The 21,546-nt window shown below is 48.2% G+C and overlaps 1 protein-coding gene across 2 annotated transcripts; it reads left to right on the top strand.

The window, feature by feature from the left end:
- Window positions 1-12,221: 12,221 nt before the first annotated feature.
- Window positions 12,222-18,599, top strand: LOC108533726 (uncharacterized). 2 transcript variants are annotated; one of them, XM_017878613.1, is made up of 2 exons: window positions 12,222-12,652; window positions 13,665-15,489. In XM_017878613.1, the coding sequence occupies exons 1-2, from the start codon at window positions 12,427-12,429 to the stop codon at window positions 13,805-13,807; spliced, it is 369 nt and encodes a 122-aa protein (XP_017734102.1). In that variant the 5' UTR covers window positions 12,222-12,426; the 3' UTR covers window positions 13,808-15,489. The 2 variants fall into 2 exon arrangements, 1 of the variants encoding a protein (XP_017734102.1); XR_001886806.1 differs by lacking the exon at window positions 13,665-15,489 and adding an exon at window positions 18,498-18,599 and having other exon boundaries at window positions 12,486-12,652.
- The last annotated feature ends 2,947 nt before the right edge of the window (window positions 18,600-21,546 follow it).

Below are 21,546 nucleotides of genomic sequence, written 5' to 3'. Positions count from 1 at the left end.
CATGCAACACACGGTAGACATGAGTACAATCTCTGCAGACCTTCATCATCTTTTATCTGAACTGTGTCTTGGGCCTCCTTTCCTCTATTCTTTCCTTAAGTAATTATCCAAATAGCAACCAAGGCGAACTCATTAGAAAGATGAGTTCAGAAATGACCATTATCAGTCTCTTGCTTAAAATTCTTCAAGGGCTCCTTGTTGCCCACAGGATAAAGACCATTAACACAATGGATAACGTCTCGAAGTTCAGGATCCTGGCTACCTTTTCCATTGCACCTCCTGCCACTTCTGCTTTAACTTTATGGTTAGAGACATTAAACTGTGAGATTCCCAGCTCAACCATTTCCCAGCACCCGCCCCAACATACACCTAGATGAAATGGACCAATTCCTTAAAGGATGCAATCTGGCAAAACTCACAAGAAGTCTAGTTGCTGTTCATTGCTACACATTGCTACTTCTTTGGTATTTCCTTAGTTGTAGAATACTTCAGCCCATCCCTTGGTGAACTCTTCTTCTCCTCCACTATAAGTCACTTCCTCCAACAAACTAGAGCTGAGTCTCCCTCTTCTAAAAATACCACTATCATTGCATTTATCATGCTATGTTTTAAGGGTGCACTTCTTCTGTGTCTTCAGCCCTACCAGAGCATAAGCTTCTTGAGAGCAAGAATTTTGGTTCCTTTGAGTCCTCAACACCTAGTAAAGCACCTGGCCCTCAGTAGGTATACAATAAATGTTTCTTACATGAATTATTATGTACTGGCACTGAGCTAAGCACCTTACAAAGTGGATTACTCCTAACCCTTTCAATGAGACGGAAAAGTAGCAACCAGTCTGCCCATTTAATAGATGAGGAAACCAAGGCTCCCAGAGATTACGGTGTTTGCTGTAGGTCTACATGGTTACTCCTGGATTCCAGATCTTCCGACTCTAAAGCCCATATTCATGTTGCTGCACCACAGAGGGTCCCTGGAAAGGGGTCCCTTCTGGGGCCACTTTGGGTATTTGGAGGTAAAGGTAAGGTCGTCACACATGCCTAATGCATGGATGTGCTTACGGAAAGTTTTAGGGAATCATTGCTGGCAGCTTCCCAAAGCCTTAAAACCCGGGCCAGGTATGGTGGCTCACTCCTATAATCCCAGCACTGTGGGAGGCTGAGGCGGGTGGATCACTTGAGGTCAGGAATTCAAGACCAGCCTGGCCAACGTGGTGAAACCCCATCTTTACTAAAAATACAAAAGTTAGCCAGACGTGGCAGTGCATGCCTGTAATCCCAGCTATTCAGGAGGCCTGTAATCCCAGCTACTCAGGAGAATCGCATGAACCCGGGAGACAGAGGCAGCAGTGAGCCGAGATTGCGCCACTGCACTCCAGCCTGGACGACAAAGGGAGATTCTGACTCAAAAAACAAACAAACAAACAAACAAACAAACAAACAAACAAACAAAACCACCTCTCCTACCGGCCTTATGGCAGCCAAACTGAAGGATCTTTCTCAGTACACTCCTCCTCAAAGTGTCTGCAGTGCTGTCCTTTTCTCTGTTCCCTCAAGTTGCCTTCTTTTGCTTTGGATCTCTGGCTTCTCTTCCTCCTAATTCCTAAATATAGATGCTCTGCTTCCCCACTTTTCATTCCCACTGCTGACATATTCCTTCAGATTACAGTCCCTGTCCCTGACCTGTGGCAGTGATGACCACCAGATATGTATGTGTAGCCCACGAGGGACTACCCATCGGCCACCCTTGCATTCAGAGGGGCCAGGTGACTGAGTTCTGGCTGGTGGAATGCCTGGCTCATAAAAGCCTCCTGCCAGGTCTTCCATATTCTCCTGGGCAACATGAATGTCAATTCCAGGCTGACCCTGGAGCCACATGTTGAAGATAGCAGAGCCCCCATCACTCAGGATTCTTAAATTACTCCAGAAGCAAAGCCCTACTCCTCAGCCCTGTGCCAAATTAGCTTTACGTGAGCAAGAAACAAATCTCTATTGTGTTACACAGCTGAGATTCTGGAGTCTGTTACAGCAGCTAGCATCGCCTGACCTAACTCAGATCCCTTGCTGACCCCTGTGTTCTTGGGCTCTCCCGTCCCCCAGTGAAGCTCCACCCTACACCTCATTGCTAAGTTAGCTTTCCTGTCTCTGCTTCCTGTTGTTTTCTCTCCAGCTCCACATGAAACCCCTCCTTCTCTGAGATGGGCTGTTCAGGTCCCCCAGCTGTGCGGAATGGCCCCTCTGAAAGCTCACAGCCCTCTGCTTGTGCATCATGTGGGATTGATCAGTTGTGCTGCACTGCAGTGCTGCGCAGGTTTGCTTGGCACCCTTTTCCTCCCACTGAACCGTTGGCTCTCTGAGCACAAGCCTGGGTCTTACTTGTCCCTGATTGGGCCAGGCAGATCCCAGGTACAAAGTGGATGTTAGCTCCCCTCCCCCATCACCCAGCAACCCTTGATCTTTCTTCCTTGATGGTGAGGCCAGGGAACTGCAGAGTGTACACAACCAGCTCATCCATCTCCCTCCTCCCAGCACATTCAGAGGGCTAACTGTGTGACCTTTTCCATCTGTGGATTCCTCTCCCTCTCTCTCTTTTTTTCCTCTCTTAAAAACAGGGTCTTGCAGCTTGTTTGGAAGCCTGGCCTGGCTCGGAAGAAGTTGGCTGCTCAGTTATATTTAGGCTAGCAGGGACATCAATCTAAAGCTCTTTAAAAATAAAGTTCTGTTTCAGCTGGATCCCCAAGAACGTCCCCACCCACTCCTAATAAGAAGTTCATTCGCCTCCTCCAGGCCCCCAGTCTCAATTACAGACCCTTCACGTGGCCTACACATGTGTGAAAGTGTGAGTTAGGATGTCAGCTCACAGTTGCCCTCCTTGACCCAGTTCAAAAAAGGATTTCTCTCCTCTTCCAGGCCTTCCTTCACTGGCCTTCTCTCCTTTCTCTCCCGAGGGATATTGTGACTTTGGGGCCTCTCAGCCTCTTTAAACTAGTCAGGAGAAAACCTGTGACTGAAGAAACTATCTCCTCCAAAGTTTCTGGGCCCTGTCCTTCACAGGGCAATGTTCCCGGCTATAGTAAGAAGCAAAGAGAAGACAAAGACCAAAGCCTGGCACAGAAGGTGAGTTTTGCAGTTGTGCTAAAATGTGCTGCAGGGGCCTCTAAATGAATGGTCCCAGCAGCCTGCCTGTGTGTGCAAGTGTGTTTGTGTGTGTGTGTGTGTATGTGAAGAGGTCCTCGTGAATGCCGGGCCGACACTTCCTACTCCTGAACTCGGCCGCCACAGCCCTGGTTCTTTTCCATCCCCACTGATGAAACGCTTCTTTATGTCTTATTCACATCCTGTCTTGACTACCACAATTGTCTCCTCGCCGGGCCCACATGTCTCTCATCACCAATGGGATCCAAATGTTGCTGACAAAATAATCTTGCTGCCTTTGTGCTGCAATCACATTCCCTCACTTCTGCAAATTCTTCTTCGTCTCCCCATTACTAGGGGAATCACATACACAGACCACCATCTCGCTCGGCCTCTCCTACCAGCTTGTTCTCATCCTCCGGCTGTTCCCAAGCTCACAGATCTTTCAGGCCTGCCCAGGATGGCTGGAACAAACTCCTCATACTATTTATTCAGTCAGCAAATGTTTACGAAGGCCGAGTGAGGTGGTTCATGCTTGTAATCCAGAAATTTGAGAGGTTAAAGTGGGAGGATCGCTTGAGGCCAGGAGTTCAAGACCAGCCTGGACAACATAGCAAGAGCCCATCTCTACACAAAATAAAAAAATTAGCCAGGTGTGATGGCCATGATTATAGTCCCAGCTACTCTGGAGGCTGAAGTGGGAGGATCACTTGAGGCCAGGAGTTTGAGGTTGTAGTGAGCTATGATTGCACCACTGCATTGTAGCCTGAGCAATGGAGCAAGACCCTGTCTGAAAAAAAAAAAAAGTTTGTTGAGAGTGACAGGCACTCTTTCTAGGCACTAGGGAAGTAGCAAGAAACAAAACTGAGGACAGCAGTCAACAAATAAAAACAAAATAGAATGTCAAGAATTGTAAGTGCTCTGAAGAAAATCAAAGCAGAGAGAGGGGCTAGAGAGCAACTATTCCACAAGGTGGTCAACGAAGGGCTCTCCCAGGAGGCCTGGAACCTACTTCCCCACCTTCCCTCATGCGGTGCTCGGGGCCGCCGTCCTCCTGTTTTGCCAGAGGACTCCCCTCCCATACACATACTCTTGTATGTGTTTATCTTGATTTGAAGATCAGGGAGGCGCTGGGCATGTCTGCTTCAGCAGGAGACCTGTTACATTATTAACTCATTCAAGACTCACTAGGACTGGGAGACATCAAGCACATACACAAATCCCCAAACACAAACTCTGTTCTTTTCCAATTCCTGGTCTAGAACACAAATGGCCATTTAAATATGGATTTTCTTTTTTTTTTTTTTTTTGAGACTGAGTCTCACTCTGTTGCCCAGGCTGGAGTGCAGTGGCACAATCTCAGCTCACTGCAACCTCCGCCTCCTGGGTTCAAGTGATTCTCCTGCCTCAGCCTTCCGAGTGGCTGGGACTACAAGTGCCTGCCACCAGACCCAGCTAATTTTTGTATTTTTAGTAGAGACATTGGCCAGGCTGGTCTTGAACTCCTGACCTCAAATGATCCACCCAACGTGTTGAGATTACAGGCATGAGCCACCACACCTGGCCTTAAATATGGTATCTGATTGACTAGTAAACACTTACCTGAGTGTCCTGTCAACGTCTGAATTGGGTCTCCTCTTCCCTGGAATCAGGGGATGTCTACTGGCAGTGGTCACCCAAAGCTGACTCTGTCTACCCCAGCTGGGCCTCCCCTTCTTCAGACAAAGGACAGTGGATCCATGACATGGACGCTTGGTGACAATTAGCATTAGCTTCACTTTTAAACAGTCCATGGACAAAAGCACCCATGGCTGGAGGCCTCAATGGACAATTTTATTAGCAGGTGAAATGACTGCCATTAAATTAGTAGCAATTAAAATTCACTTAAAAAAAATGCTGTGTCCTGTGTGTTTTCCTTCCTGGGAGGGGAAAAGCAAGGAGAGGCAGGAAGATGGCGGCTAGATCTCCACTTAGACTCGGAGCAAAGTTGTCAATTGCTCTTCTTCTCCAAGGGTCTCTCTCTGGCAGCCAGCTCAAGAGTGGCAGCCATTGTGCCCATCACAGTTTGTCCTTGCCCTGGGTTCTTAGTGTGGTCTGTCTAGATCTGCCCTACCTAATACAATAGCCACTAGCCCAGGGGCAATTGAGCATTTGAAATGTGGCTAGTCGGAATCAATATATACTGTAAGTACATAATACACTCTGGATATTGAAGACTAAGTACAAGGAAGTGAAAGTGAAATATCTCACAAATAATTTTTATATTGGTAACAAGTTAAAATGATATTTTGGGGTTTAATAAAATATAGTATATATTAATTATATTAAGTAACTATGATATAAATTAGATTTCAAATAAAACATATCCTTAAAATTAATTTTATCTGTTTATTTTTACAGATGTGTGGCTATCAGAAAATTTAAAATGACACGCACAGCTTGCATTTGTGGCTTTCATTACATTTCTATTGAAAATCGCTGAGTTAGCATCAGATCTCTGGTTTTTAAAGCATAGTTTAAAGCAGTTCCATCTTGCTTACTATAAATTTTACACAGAGCACCCTCCACTATATAAAGCAGGTAAAAGTGGAGCTGCCCAGGTTGAAGGGGGTGGATATTTGCGAAAAAAGGAAGTTGGGGGTGCATGGCACGGGGCTGAGAAGCCCCATCCATTAGCAGGAGACTGTTAGGCTCATCTATTATTGGATCGGATCACCCATTCATTTGAAATTAGGGGGGGAATACTCAGAGGCCCCCATTCAATCACCCTAAGTGGAATCTGATCATTATCTTGGGATAAACATTCCAAATGGAAGGTGAGTGCTGGAAGATAAGGAAGATAAGGAAACCATATGGCCCTGTCACCGGAGGCTCCCAGAGTCTTATTTTTGAAAGGATTAATGCATCCAAAGAGGGATCATCATAGTTCCGTTTCTTGAGGCAGAGGCCCCAGAGCCTCATTTAGGGATGTGAACTGTCCCAGTCAGAAAGGACTAGGATTCAGGATGCATTCCTCCACCCTCTACGTTTTCCTCTTCCCTCATACTCTGTCCATCTCCCTTCATACCAAAGCCCCCCAAGTTGGTGTAAATGGATCCCCAATCTCTAAACTATACTCATCATCCCAGGCCTACGGAGTTGGGGTCCTGGATCTCCTTCTCCCTTGATCTAGCACCATTTGCAGAGGCTCCACCTCTGTCTCACCCCCACCCCATTACTGGCTGACCAGTGGTGGCCGCCAAGGTGGTATACAGGGGAGAGACATTTTCCAGGCAGGGGTGGGAGGGTTTCAGTGGCTCTGTAGGGACTATGGAGCCAGTGGTAGGCTGAGAATCCCAGTCATGGGGGGAGGGCAGGTAATATGAGCCCTGGAGAAAGGGATCTGGGGCTAAGGGGAGTGGGAGGCGAAGGCGACGGGCTTTTGAGCACGTTCTCTCCTCCCCATGTCACAAGGCACTTCATCCTTCATTCCTCTGGCATTGCTGTTCTTGCACAGCTGTTTTCTGACCCACAACTGGAGACTGTTGAAGGCATTCGGTTTAGGTACAAAAGTGGATGCGCTAAGCAGAGGGAGTGGCTTCAGGATGGTGTACTAGTAATCATTGATAACAGTAATAATACAAAGAATAACCAGTATGTATTGAGGGCTCATTGATTACCTTGTGGAATCCTCAATAACTCTATGAGGTAGGTGCCATTTTACCCAGGAGGAAACTGAGGCTTGGAGAGGCTAAGTAACTTGCCCAAGTTTGCACAGTTAGGAAGAGCTGACAGTAGGAGTCCAACTCAAGAGGTTGGACTTTGGAGCCCAGGTTCTTGATGCAGACAGGAGGCCAGAACTTGCTTATTCCTGTCAAACTTCAGCAGTCTTGGTCAGTGACAAGCAACTGGAAGACAGTTGCCAAACTCTCTCTGTGCACATTTTGGATGGTCCCAAGGTAACTTGGGCAGTTGCCCCTGGCTACCACCCAAGTGAGCCTGAGCTGTGGTCTCATACCTCACTTGCTGGAACAATCCAAGCCCAGTGTTGTCCAAACAGCCCTGGCCAAGAAGAGGCCACTCCCCTACCCCGTCGTCCAGGATGGTCACATCTTAGGGCGAGGTAGGAACAACAATGGGTGTGTGTGGGTGGGGGTAGCCCCACCACCTCCAGCCTACAGGCTTCCCTGCTTCAGGATCGCCCTGGCTGGTGGCCTGGGCTTCGGGCTTTTCTGTGCTCTGAGCACATCTAAACATTTGGAGAAAAACAAGAAAGCGAACAATAGACGCTTGTGGGCTGGAGAACAGGGCTAACTTCCCCCAGGGACTAGAGCACTGTTCATAAACTGCCCCAGCTGCACTCTCACGGTCAGGATGTCACCGGAGCCTCGCTGAATTACAGCCTTGTCCTCTCCAGGGGCGGGCTGCGGACTCCTGTTATACATCGTGGGGGGAATGCGAATGCAGTGGGGGAGCCAGTCATTTGGGGGAAGGCGTATTCTCCTGCTTGAATTTTAGGAAATCACATAAAAAATATGCATCCGAGCCTCGGCGTTGTAGCTCTGCCAAATCATCCCCTGACAGACATGTCCTGATCACAGCTGTTTGCCTCCCAGGAAAGGAATCAGGTTTCTGTCAAGTGGACTCTGGGCACAGCCCCAGAGAGTTTGATGGGGTCCCAAGGACCTGGAGAGTCTGTGGAACTAACTTGTGTGGAGAGTAGTTTGGACAGGAGGCAATGGCCTTGGTGTCCTCAAAAAGAGGCCCACGGCTGGGTATGGTGGCTCATGCCTATAATCCCAGCACTTTGGGAGGCCAAGACAGGAGGATCACTTGAGCCCATGTGTTCAAGACCAGCCTGGGCAAGATGGTGAGAACCCCTCTCTACCAAAAAAAAAAAAAAAAAAAGAAAGAAAAAAAAAAGAAAAGAAAAAATTAGCTGGGCATGGTGGTATGCCCTTACAGTACCAGCTACTCAGGAGGCTGGGGTGGGAGGATCACTTAAGCCTGGGCGGTCAAGGTTGCAGTGAGCTGTGATCATACCACTGCACTCCAGCCTGGGCAACAGAGCAACACCTTGACTGTAAAAAGTAAAGGCCCACTGGTCATTGCACTTGAGTAGAGTGGCCATGGTGGGCCAACGGTGGGTTTCTTGGAGCTGGCTCCCCTCAGGCTTTTTGGACAATTGCTTCCCATCATCACAGCCATGGGCAGCAGGGGCATGGTGTGTTAGGTCAAGAACAAGTTGGTGAGTGAACCGGTGTAAAACAGAGCTCAGACACCCTCCTCATTCATACCTGGCCTGGTGGTGCCAACCAGGCCCCGTCAGGCTGAATCCTTCCATCCGGAACTCCCGGTCTCCATCCCCAGGACCCTAGACAACTCGTGAGGGATGTCCCCATCTGGATGGCATCCCTGGAAAAGGCCGCAGTGTTTCTAAAGAGGTTGTTCAGACATCACATCACAGTCCCAGACGGCCGAGCGGCTCCTGTGCTCACTTGGCCGCTCTCCCTGAGAAACACTTTGGATGAGAGAGTGCTTCAAGGTTGTTTTGCCTGAAGGAAGTGGTAAGAATTCAGCGAGCACCCCACAGTTGAAGGAAAAGTCGGTGGCTTTACTTACTGAAAGTATTAGTAAAGAACCCCCCGGAGGATGTGAAGATCCAGACACTAGATGGGCAAGAAGGCTCCAGAGGAGGGGGCCTTGGAGGCAAAGACAGCGGAATTTAGAAACAAATGGTTTGGCTTCTGGAGAAGAAAGAAAGGGTTTCTTGGTGTCTAAGAGGTTTAAAATGGCTGTGCTAGGTCACGCCTAGAGCATGATCCAAAGGCAAAGGTCAATAGTGTTTTGCTGAAGAGGTCTTCCTGAGAACACAGCATTCCTTCCTGGCCTGCTTCACTTAGCAAACCCTCACTGAGGACTCCTGGGATGCAGAGGATCGAAAGATGAACTAGAAATCTCACCTTCAAACTCTCCCAGGGCAGCCAGTGATGGTGACACAGTGTGGACAGAGCAAGAATATGAGGTGGATGGCCAGCACGCAGCGCACACACAGACACTGGAGCCTGGGGAGGCAGGAGCCTGAGCGGCGTCTTCAAGGGTGAGCCAGAGCTGGCCAGGCAGCCAAGGAGGTAGGACAGACACTCCCAGCAGAGGGAACAGACCGTACAACGGCTGCCAGTGACAGCATGGCCCCCAGGGAGAGTTGGGACAGTGGTAAAGTGACGGATGCCCAAACAGGAAAAGGTGCACCTTATACTCCTTGCTTTTAACTCCCTAAATTTTCTATATGCTGGGCACACAGGAGCTTCAAAACCTTGTGGCACGAGGGCCTCTCTTGAGTCAACTTCCATCCATTCTAGCACGTTAACTAAAGGCCTGTCCCCAGCTTCTGAGCTGTAGTGACTCCCCAGGGGATCAGTCTCCAGGCCACTCCCTCCTCCCATACCCTAATACTGTCCTGAAAACCCTCTGGTCCACCATGTCAAAGGCAAGCAGTACACTTGCATGTTATGAGGGACGGTTCTGTTCCCAGGAAATGAAACAATATTATCACTGTATTTTCCTGACTTCCGGTCTCACAGCGTCTCCCCAACCCAGTCCTGAAAAACTGCTATTAAATCAATGCAGCTTTAGAATTGAGGGAATCCAATAAAACCCAACTACACCCACCTTTTAGACACAATCTTTGACCATATACGTCCAGAATTTCATATACGCTCCCTAATTGTATTCTTTTTCTTCACAATTGGACACATAGTTGACTGGCTTAACTCCAGTGAGCATTTGATTGAGGCTAAATAATCCCACTTTCAGCGTGCCTAATGATTTCCATCTTTGTCTCAATTATATGAGCTCTGTGAGACCTGCCCTTCTTATCACGAGAATCAGCACTTCATTTTTCCATTTCCACTTATTATTATAAAATAATAGGGCCAAAATGCAAGAAAATATTCAGATACTTGCACAAACACTGCTGAACAGTCCAAAGGTGACGCTGTTGAAATGCAGTTGTTGGCCGGCAGGCAGCATTACCATGTGATGGCTTTGAAATGTTCCTTCATCTGCCAGCCTGGGAGAGCTTGAAACCAGGGGTTGGTTCAAGGGGTTGGAATGGTGGTGGCGGTATGGGTCAATGTAGAACATATGAAAAAAAGGATGTGCCAGTAAAAGTTACGTGCCGAAGGTTGTCTAGAACCATCCCACCCTCTGAAGCTCAGGGGGGTATAAATCCCAGCACCTCCTGCCCAGATGGGCAGGCACTGCTATAGGATGAGGCTGCTGGTGAAGGTTTCTCTCCAAGCAGCTGGTATTGCATCACAAATGTGCTGGAGTAAATCTTCCAACGTCTCCAAGTCTGGAGGTGCATGGGGGGGGGGTGGGGTAGGGACCGCCATGCTATTTTATAGCTGGGGAGATTCTGCACACTCATCCGGGAGAGAGGTCAAGTTCTAGGTCACAGCTTCCCAGACGTGGCTCCAGGCTGGCCTGCTGCAGGGGGACTAGTGGGGGAGAAAGAGCGGGCTGCTATCATCTATAGAGATAGGGGGCTTACTGGCCAACAGAGTGGTGAAAGGATACTTAGTGTTGCTTGAAGAAATTCCTCAGGAGGCTCAAGAGTGCCTGGAAACAAACACCCAGGATTTCTTTGCCACTTAGCAACCCAGGCAGTGGAACGTGACTTACGTCTCTAAGCTTGCAGTGAGCATGGTCCTGGCAAGCTCAGCATTCCTAGGGGCTGTACTGAGAAGAGACTCCCTCTCCTCAAAGCTACCGGAATACCAAAAACCTTTCCTCAAAGCTTCTTACTCTGGAGTCAGAATCCTCCCTGATATGGTAAGAATTTTGTGAGAAGTGGTTGGAAACCTGGTCTTTTAGTTCATGACTAGCGTGTTAGAAGGGACCGAACCCGGTCATAGGGACAGGAGACTTGGCCTCCAGGCTCACCTCTGCCCTGTCTTTCTGAATGGCTCTGGACAAGTTCCTTCGTTTGCAAAATAAGACTGTTGGTCTCTGACGGATTAGTTTTAATACTCAAGTATTAGAGTACTGGTGAAATGTGACAATATGTGAAATGTGAAAATTATAAAGTATGACTTAAAATAAATATCTTAGGAGGTACGTATGCTTTTTGCAGCTGGGGAATGTAAGTCCAACTCTGGGATTTATAACAAACTACCACAGAAGGAGGACTCCTGGGCTCCCAGTCAGGCCTCAAACAGGCATTACAAAACGATAAAGCTATTTGCTTCTGAATCCAACCCTCCCAAGCTGGTTCCTCCTTCACCTGCCCTGGAAGGAAGGGCGGCAATTTCCCTTCAAGATGCTGAAGGTATGAAAGCTTTGTTCGCAAGCTGGGGTATGAACACCTCCTTTTTAAGATTAAACATAAGACCAAGCACACACTTTTCAGAGCTGCTAAGGCCCACATTTTGTGTTTAGCTTTGGGTTTCCAAGACCCAATCTGAAAGGCAGTGCTTTCTCTACTTTTAAAGAAGAAAATGGGAAAGAGAGGTGGGCTTGGGAGTTCTTATTTTGCAAACCTCCCTGGAGATAATGCAAAAACTCCTCCTCTGCAGCAGCAGGTAAACACCTGAGCTGGGAAGGAAAGCTACCTGCTAGTCCAAATGAATACCGGCAAGACAAGGGCAGGGAAGAGGCGGGGCAGCTTCCCTGCCAGCTGAAAGCTTACTTTTGTTTGAACCATGTCCCAACCACCCGCTGCCTCCCCTCAGGAGGGAGGGACAAAACCAAGAAGGGTGTGATTTTCCCGAGGGGCCATTGCTAAAATGAAGTCGGGCATCGTGTGGGGCTGGAAGCTGTGGCTGCAGGAAGCTAGGGGTGATGTCCTTCCTGCAGAGTCTCTCGAGCCCCGAACTTGCGGGAAGAAAGGACTCCCCCCTTTCACCTCGTTCGGGTTGGTTTGCGCTGGAATGCCACGCTTTTCAAAGTGTCTGAGTGATAGGCACTTTCTAAATATGTACAGCGATGGCCTGATAAGCAACTAAGCGTCTGGCTTCCCGGGTTCATGCCCGAGGCTGTGCGGTCGGGAAGGGTGGGGGCTCAGCTGAAACCTCAGCTCCTTCTTACAGGCCTGGCTTGGAAACGGTTCTGTTCACTGCTGGGGTCCCCATTTTCCAACTTTTACTTCTGAGACTGGAAGAAGACAAGAAACACCTCCCCACCCCCTATCCTCTGCTTCCACGCCCGCGACTCAGCCCAGGTGACCCAAACGGCTGAGTCAACTTGGCGCAATCGGAGCGTCCCCATTGCGCCGGCCGCCCCCAGCCCCCTTCGCCCCTCGCTTGGCCCCACAATGCGCCCTTGTGCCGCGCCTGCAGTCAGGCCGGGGATTTGGCGCAGGGATGGGGGGAATATTCGTCAGATATTTAAAACAGAGCCGAGAGAACAAAGCAGGCCTTTGTGCAGCGAGGCGGCCCGGGAGCTGGGAGCCGCCGGCCCCCGAGCACGGTGCTGGGCCAGGCGAATGCGCATGCGTTCGGCGACCTGCGAGCTCGGGTTCCGGGCCGGCTTCTACCCAGGTAAGCGGGGCGCTACGTTAACCCCTTCCCATCCCGCGCCCCGGGGCGGCCCGAAGCAGAAGCTGGCTGCTAGTCTGCTGGCTGCTGCATGTTTAACTGAAAAAACAAATAGTCATCTTCCATGTTTCTATAGGACACATGGCTCAAGATAAAATGATACACCACTTGAGAACCCAAATTTTCAATGACTGGAAAGGCTAGGACACTTGGGTCACGTAAAAATCAAGACATTTGGAAAATACGCCATCTTCGGATGCTAGAAGAAGATGGAACCTTTTGATAGGCGTGGGCTTCTTCCGGCTTGTTTATGCTGGGTGACCGGCTCTTTCATTTTTGTGTTCACTGTCACTTGGAATTTGGAAGACTTGCGGGTTGTTGTCAAGGACCTGGCTTTTGTTTTGGGTTGTGGGCTGACTGGATGGTGTTTATTTATTTAAAAAAAAAAAAAAAAAACCCAAAAGCTAAATAGCTAAATACAAGTGAAGTGTGCATGGTACAAAGATGAGATTGTGTCATGAACCAAGAAATGTATAATTAATGAAATTCTATGCAGAAGAAAGAAAGAAGAGGAAATTAGTAGCTATTTAAATACATTATGTTATTGGGGAAGGAGATAAAGTTTCTCAAGTAAGGTAGAGTAGGAGCGAGTTGGGAGGCGGTGGCGTGTGCAAAGTACCCCCGTTCTGCTTTATGTTGACAGTGATTGCACCCCATAGGTAATGGGGACTGGCAGACAGAGGCTCGGGGAAGCTTAGAAGTGAGTTATTGTGCTTGAATTATTCAGATGGGTGAGAAAGGCAGTCCCAACCAGATGATTTCACAGCCTTCCAAACGTGGCTCCTGGAGCATGTCCAGTGAGGTTACATGGACCTCCCCCATCAGACAAGTCAAGGGGAGTGCAAGGACTTAAAGGAGGTCTCATGACTTGTATGCTAGGACTCTGCAGTAGCCCACCCTGCTCCGACTGTGGACACACATCTGAGGAATTTGTGGCTTTCTTTTTCCTTCATAGCTCAATTACCTGGTGGTCATAAGAAAGCAAAGGGATTTTTATGTGACATCATCTTGGCAAGAAGCTCCCTTACCAACCTTGACCTCCAGGCCTCCATGGCAACTGCTGCTGGGACATCACTGGCACCAGATTATGTCCCTTAAAGGCCACACTGCAGCAAAAGCAGATAAACAATTTCATGGCAACAGTCACGTAGCAAACTCATTCTTAAATGTGGGCTGGTTAGTTAGGATGATGTAAGTGGTTTTTTCCACTCTCTTCCACATTCTGGCTCCAGAATTCTGGGCCTAGGGCACAGTCAAAGAATGTACCTTGGGGTATGAGGTAAGAAAACAGGCTGGAGTGGGACTGGAAGAAGTACCTTCTTCTAGACACAGGGACAAATTCTCTTTCCTTTCCCAGTTGAGAGTTCATTTTCTGTCTCGGTTCAACAAAGGCATGTTATCTTTATGTAAAGGAAGCTGTAATAGACAGTCTCCAAGATGGCAGCCTTTAGTTCTTTCCCTCCTCAGATTCATGAGCTGCTTCTCACCCCTTAAATCTGGTCTACCTATAGTGATTTGCTTGACCAACAGAATATGGTAGGAGCAACATTCTAGAACTTCTGAGGGTTGGTTGTAAGAAGCTTTGCAATATCTGCCTGGATCTCTTAGAACCTTCAATACTGGAACACTTGCTCTAGAAATCAGCCACCATCCTGTGAGAAGTCCAAGCCACAGAGAGAGGCCAGAAATAGTTGCTGCCGTCAAGAGCCCCAGCTGAGCTCTCAGCCAACATTCAGCATCACTGCCAGCCATGTGAGTGAGTGATGGTGACCTTGGATGTCCAGCTCAGTAGAATCTTCAGATGATTTTGGCCCTAGCCATTCCAACTGCAAGACATCCTGAGTGAACTGAGCCCAGTCAACAGAGATATGAGAGATAATGATGCATTCTTTCGAGACACTAAGTTTTAGAGTGTCTGTTGTGTAGCAGTAGGTAATTCAAAAGCAATGAAATGCTAGGTGGGGTGTGGAAGATAGGAGAGGACCTCCTGATATCTCAGCACTTTGAAAGGCTTTATTTATCAGGATTTTTTGCCCCTGCATCCCACCAACACCATCCCTGCTTTCTGAGCTGTGTCTGGCATACTGCACCACACAAACCTTGCACTGCTCACTAACTGTGCCATGTGTATTAGCCTCCTCAGCCTGATGGTGGACACCTTGAAGGTAGGGACCTATATGATTTGATTCCTACCCTCCTTAGCACTGACAGATTTGTCAAGCTGTTCCAGTGGATAAATACAGGGGATGACTGCTGGAACAGCATCTTGAGGTATTTATGTGGCTTGGCTTCTGATCTTTGACATTTGATAACTGATGAACACGCTATTTGGGCCCACCCAGGAGCCAGTCACACCATGGAGGAGTCTGAACCTCATCCACACTGTGGCCACTCAGGGGAAGGAGACCAGGGCCAAGAACGTAGTTGCTAACCTCCTGCTTAGATTTGCTTCTTGGGGGCAGCCCTGGAAACCCAAAGAAGAGCTAAAACTGTGTGGGTGGGAGAAAACCCTCAGAACCCATTCATAGAGATACCAGGAGCAGCTGATAACCTATTGTAGGAAGGACACATGTTCAAGACCTCCCCTAACTGCCCATCTAGGGACATGGATGTTTAAGCCATGCTAGGGTCAGAAGTGGGAACATAGGTCAGCTTGAGTAGAAACTGGTGCCTGTGCAGGAACCCTGCCTTCTGTGGGCCCAGCTGCTCACGGGGCCGAGGAGGGAGGATGGCTTGGGTCTGGGAGGTCGAGGCTGCAGTGAACCATGTTTGCACCACTGCACTACAGCCTGGGCAACAGAGTGAGACCCTGTTTCATAAAATAAAATAAAATAGAAAGCCTGGTGAGCCCAGTGTCTAGTCAGAGCTTAGGAGAGAGAGAGGAGAAAGGCAGGACGAGGGCAGCTCAGGAGGCGGTCCTTCATTCTGCCAATAAACATTCTTTTGTGAATCAGGTCTGGCTTGAGGCACAGGGTATGCAGAAAAGTTCAAGGGAGACAAAGTCCCTGCTCTCAGGTAAAATGCCTGGAGGAGTTGTTGCTCCCATGCACATTTCATGACATGGGCAGAGCTTGGCTGACCATGGGTGTAGGGGAGCTGTGGCCTTCCTTCCTCATTATATCCCAGTCTTCCCACTTTGTGAAAGATCTGGAACTCCCATGCTATAAGGTGGTATGAGTGTGGGCACTAGAACCACATGATCTAGTCCAGGTCCCAGCTCCACCATTTATTGGCTGTGTGACCTTGGGCAAGCTACTTAAACTCTCTGAGCTTTTAGTGTCTCATCAGCAAAAATAAGAACAGTAACGGTGCTTCATCTCAGGGTTGTCTGAGGATTTCATAAGATCCTCCCGGCAAAGTGAGCCATTAACTCCACATGTGGCACCTGCAGGCACTCCAGAACCACCGGCTCCTATCCTATGTACTCCCCACGAGGCATGGGAGGGCTCTGGGTATGAAATTATCTGCAAAGTCCAAGTAACTTTTGCTTAGAAAAAAAAAATGATGATGAGGGAAGAGGAGGAAGTCTCACTTAGGAATGAAATTGCCTAGGGCCCTGTTTCCTGAGAGGATCGCGCAGGAGTCATATGACATTTGTCTGACTTTCCTGAACTGCCCACGCATGCGCTGAGTTTCAACAGCCCTGACTGCCTAGACTGCTCTTCTCAGGAAGCATTTGGGTTTCATCCCTTGAACCCACTTCCTGCTCTGGCATATGGAGGTGCCGGAAGTGCTAAGAGAGCTGTGATTGGCAGGCTTCACTCCCTGCCCATCTTCCCTTTTAGCTTCCCCAGAACCATAGCCCCCTTTAGACTGGGCATATGGGCAGGTAACAAAGGATATCATGCTGGGGATGCATTTCTGAGAGTGAGTGACTGCCCTTGCCCCTAAGTTTGAGTTGCTTTTGCCCAATATCCCTGCAATGTAAAGTGATTGGCAAAGCGGACCATAGCCCTTGGTTCTACACCCATCAAACGTGCTGAAATCAGATTCTTTTCCAAGCAACACATCCACATTATGCCACCATCCAGATGACACCAAGAGCTAATCATCCTCTGGTGAGATGCCTTGATCTCCACGGGAAGGTTGTTCTCTTGAGAAAATGCCAACTTCACCTCATCTTTTAGGGGCCCCCTTCCTGACCAAAAGGCTCAAGGTAAGCAAAGCTAGAGCCCAGTGTTTGGGCTACATTCCAGACTCCTAGTGTTTCCAACCCAGAGGGGTTATACTCACTGCAAATCTTTATTCTCCTTAAAAGTAGTTTAACAGAAAGAAGACATTTGATCTTTCCCTAGTACATCTCAGTTGTTTGATTTTCACTGTCATGTGAATTCAAGACATAGAAAAATAAAACACAAAGCCCCACTGGCCCTACTGGTTTATCCATTATATTCTATTATTTTCTAAGAAGTCTGCCTTATTAGTATATCTGATCACTTGAGGAACACCTGGCTAGAATGTTTAGGTGGTAGCAAGGGAATGATTGGCTTATTTTCCTCCCCAGATGTAATTCTTTGGGCTCTCCACCCAGGGTCACTACTAGCCCATATGGCACCTATGTACAAATTAGAAAAAGGCACCCCTTCTTCTTTGTGAATACAGCCATGCCAGGGCACAGCTTGGCAGGACGAGTGCAGGATGAATTTCAGCCCCCATCTGCCTTCTATGCAGGTTGGCCTTTTGCAGTGAACAGCCTATGCAACTATACGTGGTGGCCTTACCTATACTCAATGTCACTAGCTGTCATTTCTCTTCTTGGAAAGGTGCGTGTTAGAGAGGGAAGGGAAAGAAGATGCTTGTTACTGAACATTATGGACAGGGTCCCCAAGAGTGACACAATACTGTGGGCATGTTTTGAGGTCTGGGAGAGTTTCAGGGTATTTTATAGCTGGGCCCAATTTCCCTGGGACTGAGAAGTAGGGCTTGGAAATTAAGGCAGTCCTTGGGGAGGGAATAGCTGGTCAGTCTGCCCATAATCCTGCCCCATAATCCTGCCCAGAAACCTGACAGCAAACAGCCCTGGATGTGATCATTTGGATGCTTTAGGGGAATTTCCAAGAACCCTTCACCCTATTCTGAGAAAAAGAAGGTAGGTCCATGGTGCTATTCTCCCCTTGCTTCCCATGGAGCTTTGGTCTATGGTTAGGACATCTGGGCACAGGAAGTATTAACCTGTCTCCGTTTTCAGATCTAAATCCAATCACCTGTCAAGGGGCTTGCCTTCCTCACTTTGATGAATTAATTTACAGAGTTCTCCATGGTGTGGTCTCGGGGTGTCAGAAGGCGGGGAGTCTAGAAGACTCCCTGCGGGATCTCAGGGGTATCGTCTTCCCCTGGTGTGAGCCAGCATAAACACCTCTAAAACTGAATGAGCAGCACATAGCATGTCCCTAACATGAATAGACCTCAGGAGGAATCATGACATCCAATTTTTTTGTTTTGTTTTGTTTTTGTAAATGGATACATTCATAGACCCAGCATCAAATCCTGTAAGTCACCAAGGGCTATCAGGAAAGGTAGAGATATTTGTTAATTTCCCATTCATTCATTTATTCATTCATCCATTCATCAAACAACTGAGTGTCTACCATGTGCCAGCCCTGTGTTAGGCTCTGGGGGTGAGTAAGTGAGTGAGATAAATGCACTCTTGCCTTTAATTTAAATGCCATCTCCTCAGAAAAGCCTTCCATGACCACCTTCTCCCCAGACTTGTGACCTCCTGAGAACTCTGTTTTGGTAAATAGCCTCCCACTTTTATTACTTGATCCATTTTTGTCTTCCCCACTAGACTCAGCTTCAGGAGGAGAGAGACCATGTCTTCAGGAATCAGAATGAATCAGCACCAATCCTGGCCCAAGATGATATGGGTTGACTGAAGCAGTTGTCCCTGATCGAGTGTCCTGGAAGTCAGAATGGCTCCTCCCCCATGATGCCCCTGTGCTTAGAGCATCTGGCCCCAGTGAAGGGTCTAATCCCAAGTGAGGATTCTGCTCCTGAGAGGGCCAGGACCAGACAATTGCCAAGGTCCCTCCAGCCTAAAGGCAGTGACTCCAGGACAGATGGGGCTCTGGAGGCCTGGATGGTAACAGGATAACTGGAGCTCAGGAATGGAGGCCAGGTTAGAGGCATGCTTGCCCAGTCATTCCAGGTGCCCAGGTTCCAGAATTATCCCTCTTTAGGAGGGAAGTAAAGACATGAAGAGGAACCCTCTGTGGGCCTGTGCTGACCCATCTGCCACCCCCAGCCAGAGGCATGAGTGACATGGGAAAGGAGAGCGGCGTTGGGGTTGCTTGGCCTGCCTCCTGCACCCCGAAGCTCTGGGTTCGATTACACTCATTGTCACTGTGCACAGAACCTGCGTCACCACTGGGGAGATCAGCTGGGCCCTGGTTGCTGATAGCATTGTTTTATTCTTGCTAAGCCACTACATCTTGGTTCTGTTGTTATGTTTCCAATAGCAACAGGAGGAAAGACAACTTTTTCTGCTTTGTGAGCTTATTTTTTTTCTCCTGTAGGATGGGCTGTAAACAGCCCATGGCCCCAGCCTGAAGTCTTGATGTCCTTGGGGCCCCAGTGTGGCCTTAGCCCAGACCCTGGGGGCCAGTAAGGAGAAGGCCAGCTTAGCTCTCCCCCAGGGAAACAGCAGGTAGCTGGGGTCATGGAGGATCCGGGAGCTGGGACCTATCAGCTCTTCTGGAATTGGGCTCAGCTGCCCTCTTTAGTTTTGAATGACTACAAAATATCCATGGTGGCTGTCTTGGGTAGGCCTGAAGCATAGAGAGTGGAGAAAGGAAAAGGAGAGAAAAAAGGAACTTAACAGTAGAGGAGAAAGGAGTGGGAGAGAATGGCAAGAGAAGAAAGGTGGCTGTGGAGAAGTGCAGTGATACCATCAGCACCCTTGGGTATCACGTGGGATTTGAAGTCAAAGAGGAGGACCCCACAGGCCTGGATGAAAAATATAGAGGTTCTCTCTGGCAAGGGGCTTTTGCTTTCCATTAAGAAGGAGCTGCCATCATGAATGGATGGATGGATGCATGGACAGGTGGGTGGGTGGATGAATGAAAAAATGAGCATGGGATGGGATTTTTCCAGGATTGAATGAGTGATAATGGGAGGAGAAATAAGTGAGAAGTGAGAGTCTCCAATGAGGGGGTTAAGCCATCTTAGGCAGAAATTGCCAAGGAGTGGTTTGGGAGGGCCTTGCCCCACTCCCCTCCAGTCTCCATTGGCTTCCCCTAAAGTCTTTCTAAATAAATAAACATGCAATCTAAGTGGAAAAATAGAGTGTTTACTATACAAAACAGCCTGATGAAAACTCCCTGGCTGCTGTATCAGCCAACATTCCATCCATAGGTTCTCCTTTACAGAAACTTCCAAGTTGCCACTCATCAACTATGAGGCATTGTGTCTGCTTTCTCCAAATCCCATCCCAGACCAATTGTATTCAGGCTGTGGACAGGCAGGTGAGGGCCTGAAACATGATTAGAGGACACAGGGAAAATAAACTTTAGATTCACTTGAGAATAGGAAGAGTTAAGGAACCTTAAGCCTTTCAGTCACTCCTACTTAAGGATTTGGGGTATTAATTAACAATAGCAAATCATTGGGTAGATTGTCTCTGCTCTCCCTTCAGTAAAAAATGTTAAGTACAGGCTTTTCTTCCTATGCCCAGTAGGACTAGTTCACTGGGGCCAGGATCAAGGGTTAGGGGTCAAAGGACTATACTTTCTAAGCCTTGAACCAATAGTGTGAGCAGCTAGTGCAGAAGTGAGCAAGGCTCTTCTTTCATGAAAGGTTCTTATCAGAAATCAGAGCTGTCTGGAGGGACACAGTGAGTCAGATTACAACAGCTACCCATGGTGGGGACAGGTCAGAAGGGGTCATGCAGAGGCTGTAGGGAAGGTTGCTATTCTTAGGCCCCTACTACCTCAGGCATCTGCTGACTCACTTGGGAATCTCTGGACTCCTGGGTAGATCCAGTCCAACAACCTGCCTAGTTCTTGGGTAAGCCTGGATTGCCTTTAATGATAATACATAACAAGAAAATATAGACTTTTTCTCTAAAAGAAAGATGCAATATCACGTTTAAGCCTATGCAAGAGGAAGGGTAAGGAGGTCTGATTCCCAGAGAAGCATCAATGTTACCCCAGATCTTGGAAAGACTCCTGGAAGGAAAGGGAGAGAGAGATGCTAACCCCGGAGTAGTGGCCCTGGAGGCTTTGGTACTGAGTCACAACATGGGTAGGGGAAAGGTACATTATATTTGGGGCAAGGATCAAGTGAAAGTCTAGGAAGAACATCAACCTTGGAGACTGAATAGGCTTGCCACATTAGAAGCCTCAAAAGGGGACTTAAGTGTCCCTTTGATCAAGGAGAAGACAAAAAAGTGCACTATGCAGAAAATGACCTCCTCAGGAAGGCAAGTAGGTTTAATGGGTTTTCACAGAAGGGTGGGAGACCATTTCATTTTCCCTTTCTTAGGACAAGGATCTGGGGATATTTACCCGAGAGGTTATATGTTCATTGTGGCCTAATGTCTTTCAGAGTAGACTATCACAAACTCTTTGACTCCTCTTGCTCATGGATTCCTTCCACCATACTTTTGGCTTCCATTTCTAAATGTGCTTCAGCCTGGGGGAGGCTGCAATAACTGACTCTATCTAACTTGCTTCCTTGACCTCAGGACTAACTTTTAAAACTCATGACTTTTCCTTCTTTATTTAAAATCTCTATCTTTTAACTTATTATTATTTTTGAGACGGAGTCTTGCTCCGTCGCCAAGGCCACAGTGCAGTGGTGCAGTCTTGCTCACTGCAAGCCCCGCCTCCCGGGTTCAC

The sequence above is a fragment of the Rhinopithecus bieti genome, unplaced genomic scaffold, assembly GCF_001698545.2.
Source record: "Rhinopithecus bieti isolate Rb0 unplaced genomic scaffold, ASM169854v2 scaffold_11252, whole genome shotgun sequence".
Classification (NCBI taxonomy): Eukaryota; Metazoa; Chordata; class Mammalia; order Primates; family Cercopithecidae; genus Rhinopithecus; species Rhinopithecus bieti.
This window is presented reverse-complemented; position numbering and strand designations above follow the sequence as displayed.